The following is a 7,624-nucleotide window of genomic DNA, read 5'->3' as shown; positions in this document are numbered from 1 at the left end:
CACACGTTCCCGGTGCCCGCGGGACGCTCAGGCGGCATCTGCGGCTCGTGCTTTATTCGACCCCGCCCCCCCCCCGCGCCCCTCCCCCCTCAGGGCCTCTTCACGGTGCTCTCGATGAACGACTCCAGCACGAAGATGGTCTCGTCCACCTGGTTCTCGCTGGCGTCGATCCTGGGGGGCAGGTGCAGCGGTGGCCCACAGGGTCCCCAGCCCACCGACGGGGTCCCCAGCCCATAGGTGAGGTCCCCAGCTCACCAACGGGGTCCTCAGCCCATCACTGGGTCCCCAGCCCATGGAGAGGGTCCCCAGTCCATGGAGAGGGTCTCCAGCCCATGGAGGGGGTCCCCAGCTCATTGATGGGGTCCCCAGCCCATGGAGAGGGTCCCCAGCCCACTCGCGTCCCTCCCCCCCTGCAGCGCTCACTTGTTGACGTTGCGTTTGAGGGTCTCCAGCTGCTGCCGCTCGGGGGCCGTGATCATCTCCTCGATCTCCTGCAGCTGCGCGTCCTCGGCGCCGGTGGCCTGCATGGAGGCCAAGATGGCTTCCACCCGCTGCGACTTCTCCAGCAGCCTCCTGGGGGGAGGGGGCAGAAGAAAACGGTGGCTTTGGTCCCCACCAAAGCCACCACCCCGCCCTTGCGTCACCCGTGGCCCCGCGCTCACTTGTTCTCCTTGGTCTCGTACTGGCGCCGCTCCATCAGGTTGGCCACACTCTGGGGAGAGAAATGGGGCTGGGGGTGTGTGTGGGGTAGGGGGTGGCCACGTGCCGGCAGCTCAACCCGGTGGGGGGGTGAAATGGGGACGTCGCTGCTGCCACCCGCCGCGGCAGCAGCTGGGAGAGTGGCCAGAGTGAGGTGGGGGGTGTCACACCCAGCCCCGGTGCTCGTGGGGCTGGGGGCTGTGAGGGGAGGCGGGGGGTGGCCCAGCAGCCGTCACTGCTCACACGTGGTGGTGGAGAAACACGTGTGGTGGTGAGGAGCTGGTGGTGGTGGAGAACGTGTGTGGTGGTGGAAGAGATGGCGGTGGAGAACCACGTGCCACGGTGGTGGTGATGACGGTGATGGAGAACCATGTGCCATGGTGGTGGTGGAGAACCACATTGGTGGCGGAGGAGAACCACGTGCCACCGTGGTGGTGATGATGGTGGTGGAGAACAATGTGCCATGGCGATGGTGGTGGAGAACCACATGTGGTGGTGGAGAACGACACATGGTGGTGGTGGTGAAGATGGAGAACCACGCGTTGTGGTGGTGGTGGAGAACCATGTGCCGTGGTGGTGGAAAACCACGTGTGGGGGTGGTGGAGAACCCCTGGGCTCCACCGCCCGGAGCAGGAGCGTGCTGGGGGCCGGAATCTCCCCCCGCTGAGGAACATTCGCGTGGCTGGAGGCCACGTGGGAGCCGGCAGGGACGAGCCCGGTGCCGGTGGCTTTTGGGGACAGGCAGACCGCGCAGAGCCCCTGGCGGGTCATCGGCAGCGCCCCGGGCGGGGGCTGCGATGCACCTTGTAGCAGCGGTGCAGCAGCATCCGCGCGGAGGACAGGACGTTCACGGTGTAGAGGTAGAAGGTGCGGGATGGCGCGTGGTCGGGAGTCTTGGGAATCTCCTGCCGGGAGAAGGAGGAGGAGGAGGAGGAGGAGGGCGACGTTCGAAGCCTTTGAGATCTCCCCAGTCCTCACTCTCTGTCCCCTCCCGTGACAGGGTGGCCACACTCACCTGCAGGGACACAAAATTCTCCGACAGCATCTTGTAGAGCATGTCCTTGGCTTCCTTGGCCGGGATCATGGCAAAATCCTCCACTTGCTTCTGCTCCAAGTGCCTCTTTCGCAGGAGCAAGCGGAATATCCTGGCGCAGCGCGAACCGAATCTGAGCGGGAGAGGGAAATAAAGCAGCGGCGGAAGCGGGAAAGGGTCAGGCACGAGCCCGTGAGGTCTCCAAATCGCCGCGTCACCTTTCCTCCACGATGGACTCCAGGGTGGCCGTCGCCAGAGACGCCAGGGCCTTGTGAAGGTCTGTACAAGGTCAAGGTCAAGGGAGAACACCGGCGCTCGGGAATCGTTTCACGCGCTGGAAAACGCTGGGTCAGGGCGTTAACCCACAAAGGATACTGACAGTGTACATGCCCCCGCCGCTGTCCCCGGATTTACCCACAAATTCCAGCTACAAGAAAAAAACAAAACAGTTTAGCACCTCCCAAAGTAATAAACCCCCTGATTTTCTTAAAATCTTGATTGTGAGAAACAATACACAGATCTTAGGGGGCGGGAAATATCTCTCGATCTTAACAGCCCAAGAACGTTGGCCATATTTTATTTTAACACTCTCAGTATCTTTTAAATATCAGTAGAAAAATGATTTTTCCTCGGTTTGAGGCGGCGCAGACGCGGGGCGCAGAGTTCGGCCAGGAAGCGCCATCGAGCGGCACCGGACCTCCTTACGCCGCCGAGGCCTTGCCTTAATCAGGGCAGCGAAAATAATCACACGTGTCTTACCGGGTCGTCTGCTAACAGGGTGAGATACTGGTCCAAAACCTGCTTCCCGATGTTGTATCCGGCTGGGAGAGACCGGAATATCTAGGGGAGGAAACCAGCGAGAATGTAAGTGGGGGAACACGGAATAACCAGCTGTCCTGGGGGGGTAACGTGGAATAACCAGCTGTCCTGGGGGGGTAACACGGAATAACCAGCTGTCCTGGGGGGGTAACGTGGAATAACCAGCTGTCCTGGGGGGGTAACGTGGAATAACCAGCTGTCCTGGGGGGGTAACACGGAATAACCAGCTGTCCTGGGGGGGTAACACGGAATAACCAGCTGTCCTGGGAGGGTAACGTGGAATAACCAGCTGTCCTGGGGGGGTAACACGGAATAACCAGCTGTCCTGGGGGGGGTAACACGGAATAACCAGCTGTCCTGGGGGGGGAACACGGAATAACCAGCTGTCCTGGGGGGGGAACACGGAATAACCAGCTGTCCTGGGGGGGTAACGTGGAATAACCAGCTGTCCTGGGGGGGGAACACGGAATAACCAGCTGTCCTGGGGGTAACACGGAATAACCAGCTGTCCTGGGGGGGTAACGTGGAATAACCAGCTGTCCTGGGGGGTAACACGGAATAACCAGCTGTCCTGGGGGGGAACACTGGAATAACCAGCTGTCCTGGGGGGGAACACGGAATAACCAGCTGTCCTGGGGGGGGTGTAACACAGAATAACCAGCTGTCCTGGGGGGGGAACACGGAATAACCAGCTGCCCCCGGGGGGGGTGTAACACAGAATAACCAGCTGTCCTGGGGGGGGTAACACGGAATAACCAGGCTGTCCTGGGGGGGGAACATGCAATAACCAGCTGTCCTGGGGGGGGGAACACGGAATAACCAGCTGTCCTGGGGGGAAACGTGGAATAACCAGCTGTCCTGGGGGGGGAACACGGAACAACCAGCTGTCCTGGGGGGTAACACGGAATAACCAGCTGTCCTGGGGGGGGTAACGTGGAATAACCAGCTGTCCTGGGGGGGTAACGTGGAATAACCAGCTGTCCTGGGGGGGGAACACGGAATAACCAGCTGTCCTGGGGGGGGAACACGGAATAACCAGCTGTCCTGGGGGGGAACACGGAATAACCAGCTGTCCTGGGGGGGGGAACACGGAATAACCAGCTGTCCTGGGGGGGGAACATGGAATAACCAGCTGTCCTGGGGGGGGGGTAACGTGGAATAACCAGCTGTCCTGGGGGGGAACACGGAATAACCAGCTGTCCTGGGGGGGGGTAACGTGGAATAACCAGCTGTCCTGGGGGGGGAACATGGAATAACCAGCTGTCCTGGGGGGGGTAACACGGAATAACCAGCTGTCCTGGGGGGGGGAACATGGAATAACCAGCTGTCCTGGGGGGGGAACACGGAATAACCAGCTGTCCTGGGGGGGGAACACGGAATAACCAGCTGTCCTGGGGGGGGAACACGGAATAACCAGCTGTCCTGGGGGGGAACACGGAATAACCAGCTGTCCTAAATCTGCAGGTGCTCCACAGAGTTTTCCTGCGCGACCCAAAGCTGGTGCGGCAGCCGTGGCAGCGGAGAAGGGCCTCAGCTACACCCCGATCTCAGGGGCAGGAACCCACCTCGTTGGAAGAGAGCGGCTGGGTGTACGGCGCGCTGGAGGACGTGGTGACTTCGCTCATCCGCAGCATCGTCCGCACTATTTCGCTGCTGGTCTGGTTTTGGGGGGAAGGAGACAAGTTTTTAGTGTGGGAGCGTTGTGCTGAGCTCTTCCTGCAGCAGGAACCCAGCGTGGGCCACCCCTGCCTGCCCGGGGGCAGGGTTTGAACCTCCCCACCATGACAACCATCACCAAGCTCCCCCCGTGACGTGGAGAGCGACAGCAGGAGGTTCCGAGTGCCCCCACGAACCTGATCCATGCGGTTGGCCACGGCGCTGACGATCCCCTGGTCTCGAAAATGCTGGTGGAACCGGTCGATGTTGACTTGCCAGTAAATGCCATCGTCGGGTGGAGGCTGTGAGGGGGAGAGGAGCCACCAAAAACTGAGGGAGGGAGAGGAACCACCAAACCGAGGGAGGGAGAGAAGCCCAAAAATTGAGGGAGAGGAGCCACCAAACCGAGGGAGAGGAGCCACCAAATTGGGGGAGAGGAGCCCAAAAACCGAGGGAGGGAGAGGAGCCCCCAGACTCCTTGGTTGGTTTCCCCAGGGGAATGCCTTTGGGAAGATGCTGGATCCCCCCAGCCCATAAGCTCAGAGGAGGAAGGAGCTCAGCTCTCGGTAGCGCAGGGACAGAGCTGTGTCCCCAGCGAAGGTGACACGCACGAGACAGGCACGAGCTTCCCAGGAGCCGCAGGCCCAGCTCCGCGTTACGGCCCCGGAGAGCCGAGGGCGACGCTGCATCAGCGCCCCCAGTACCTCGGGGCTTTCTCCATCTTGCTTCTGCTTTTTGGCCTTGTGTTCGCCGTTCTCTTCCTCATCGCACGATCGTCGCCGCTTCCCTTTCCCTGCCAAACACAAAGGACGGTGTTTGCTTTGAAAAACTATTGTTAGGGTTTCAGGTGAACAGCGTGTGGCCGAGCGCTCCCCCAAGATCCCCCGAAGCACCCAGTAGCACCCAAGGTCACCCCGAGGACGAGGGGCTCCTCACCTACGAGGTTCAGCCTGGGCACGACGTACATGTCCTTCTCATTGATCACCAACGTGGGCGCAGGGGGAGGCGGCGCATTGGGGGTCTCGACGGTTTCGGGGACCGCTGGGCACCTCTGTACGAAGTGCGTGTCCGCCAGGCGCACAAACGTGTTGGAGACGTCAGCGTAATCCATCGTCTTCCCGTCTAGGCCAGAGGAGAGAGACGGTGGCGTCAAGCTCTGCCAGCCCCACGGTGCTCCTGCGGCTCCGGAGGACGCGGTGACGCTGTGGTCCTCAGAGAACCGCTACAAACACGGTGCTCAGAGGCCATTTTGGGGTGGGGGGGCAGCATTTACAACCCCTCTGGCAGCAAGGCCACTTTGGGTGGCTCCTTCTCCAAGTTCAGGGCCAGTTTTCCACTGTACCGCAGCCCACAGAGCCTCTGGTACCACGTCCACCGGGTAAAACCGGCCTCCGGCAGCCGTTGCGCCTCCTCCCGCTCCCAGGTAAGGAGAGGAGCTTCCCACCTTCCATCGTTTCAGTCAGCCTGTCCGCCACCTTCCTCACCACCGCACTCATCGTCATCTTGCCGTTGAGGAGCAGCTCCTCCACGATGAGCTCGCCCGTGTCGTTGTAGAGGGTCTTGGCGGTGTAGATGTAGCGCGGGTAGCGGAGGATCCGCAGGACCCGCTTGCACTGGGCCGCGTACTCCACAAATCCTCGGTTCTGCACCTGGTACGTCACCAGGTTGTGCTGGATGAGGACGCAAAGGGCTTTCTTCACCTGCCCAAGGCAGAGCGGGGCACGGTTACGCCACAGGGACGCCCGCGCTGTGCTCAGCCCCCTTCGCAGCGGTTGCGGAGCATTCTCCCCCCACTGTGGCCCTCCCCGGTGCTGAGCTGCGGGTGTTTGTGTCACCATCACGTCGCCTGCGCATCACTCGTGTCACTCTGGACTCTATTCCCTGCCTTTGCTCCCCATGGAGAAGCCAGTTACTCTCCTCCTTCGCAGACTACTTTTTAAGTGAGTCTCTCCCGCTGAAGGAAAACCACCTGATCATTTCTTTTGTAAGCAGAAAAGTGCTCGTTTGTCCTTCTCAAGGATTTTCTTACCAGTTTCTCCTTCAGGAGCAGCAGTGGCAGTGACTGACAGCTTGGACTGCCAGCAGAGTGGCCCAGGCTGCGTTATCCAACACCTCCGATCGCACCCGGGTTAAAGCCGACGCGGGTGGGTTCCAGACGTACCTGATCCAGCAGCAGCCCCGTGTCACTGACTATCATCCGCAGCGGCTGGGTGCCCGTCCTGATGAGATAAGTCCCTATCTTCTCCACGATCTCCCCAAAATGTTCTTGCAGCAGGAGGGAACACAGCTTGATTTCTGCCTGAGTCATCTCGATGGCAGATTCAAACAGCTGGCAGTGCTGGAGAAGAGTGCTGATGTGTTACAGCTGTCACGGGGGGGGGGGGGGGGGGGGGGGGGGGGGGCGATGGAGGGGGGGGGATGGGGGCTGCCGCCTGATGAAACCCACCCCAAAATGGATGCAGGGTGGGAGGTGGGTCTGTGAGGAAAACCAACCCCTGTAGGCGCAGCTGGGGTGAGATGGAGAGGGGATGGAGGCTTGGCACGTGGCTGGTCCCTGTGGCCACTCCCATGGGGTAGTAACCCTGTCACAGGGGTTCCTCTGGCCCCTCCCGGGGGTCACAGCCCTGTCACAAGGTCCCTCTGGCCCCTCCCGCAGGTGGCAGCCCAGTCACAGGGTCCCTCTGGCCCCTCCCGGGGGTCGCAGCCCAGTCAAAGGGTCCCTCTGGCCCCTCCCGGGGGTGGCAGCCCTGTCACAGGGGTCCCTCTGGCCTCTCCCGGGGGTCGCAGCCCAGTCAAAGGGTCCCTCTGGCCCCTCCCGGGGGTGGCAGCCCTGTCACAGGGGTCCCTCTGGCCTCTCCCGGGGGTCGCAGCCCAGTCAAAGGGTCCCTCTGGCCTCTCCCGGGGGCGGCAGCCCTGTCACAGGGGTCCCTGCGGCCTCTCCCGGGGGTGGCAGCCCTGTCACAGGGGTCCCTGTGGCCCCTCCTGGAAGATGGCAGCCCTACCTTTGGGGCCTGGGGCTACAGGTCCTCATCCCGACGGGGAGCCATGTCACAGGGCTGGGGGTCCCTAGCTCCCCCTCCAGGGGACGGAAGCCCTGTTACAGGGGGCCCTGTGGCCCCTCTCGGGGGGATATGGCAGCCCTGTCTGAGGGGGGCCTGGATCCATAGGTCCTCCTCTCGAGGGGCAGCTATGTCAGAGGGGGCGGGGTCCCTTCCGTCCCCCACCCAGGTGGGGTGGCCCTCTCAGAGCGGCCGGGGTCCCTGCGCCCAACACCCTCCCCCCCGCCCCGGGGACAGCAGCCCGGTCGGAGGGGACCCGCCACACTCCCACTCACCCAGGCCGAGCCTAGGCCCTTGCGGCCACCATGGCAACTGCCACTTCCTGTTTCCCGCCCACCACTTCCGGTCGCGTGGCACG

General features: G+C 62.2%; 1 protein-coding gene across 3 annotated transcripts; it reads right to left on the bottom strand.

The window, feature by feature from the left end:
• Window positions 1–12: 12 nt before the first annotated feature.
• POLR3C (RNA polymerase III subunit C) lies at window positions 13–7,602 on the bottom strand. Of its 3 annotated transcripts, none has more exons than XM_040618613.1 (15): window positions 7,542–7,602; window positions 6,369–6,545; window positions 5,652–5,907; window positions 5,144–5,329; window positions 4,912–5,000; window positions 4,405–4,509; window positions 4,117–4,209; window positions 2,492–2,572; window positions 2,147–2,159; window positions 1,951–2,066; window positions 1,715–1,865; window positions 1,503–1,604; window positions 663–712; window positions 424–573; window positions 13–171 (listed from the first exon to the last, which is right to left on the bottom strand). In XM_040618613.1, the coding sequence occupies exons 2-15, from the start codon at window positions 6,513–6,515 to the stop codon at window positions 28–30; spliced, it is 1,683 nt and encodes a 560-aa protein (XP_040474547.1). In that variant the 5' UTR covers window positions 6,516–6,545; window positions 7,542–7,602; the 3' UTR covers window positions 13–27. The 3 variants fall into 3 exon arrangements, with proteins under 3 accessions (XP_040474547.1, XP_040474548.1, XP_040474549.1); XM_040618614.1 differs by having other exon boundaries at window positions 22–171; window positions 1,951–2,011; window positions 2,099–2,159; window positions 7,542–7,601; XM_040618615.1 differs by having other exon boundaries at window positions 22–171; window positions 1,951–2,011; window positions 2,108–2,159; window positions 7,542–7,600.
• Between the last annotated feature and the right edge of the window lie 22 nt (window positions 7,603–7,624).

This window comes from Falco naumanni, chromosome 20, assembly GCF_017639655.2.
Source record: "Falco naumanni isolate bFalNau1 chromosome 20, bFalNau1.pat, whole genome shotgun sequence".
Classification (NCBI taxonomy): Eukaryota; Metazoa; Chordata; class Aves; order Falconiformes; family Falconidae; genus Falco; species Falco naumanni.
The sequence above is the reverse complement of the archived record's forward strand: the minus strand, read 5'-3'. Positions and strand labels throughout refer to the sequence as shown.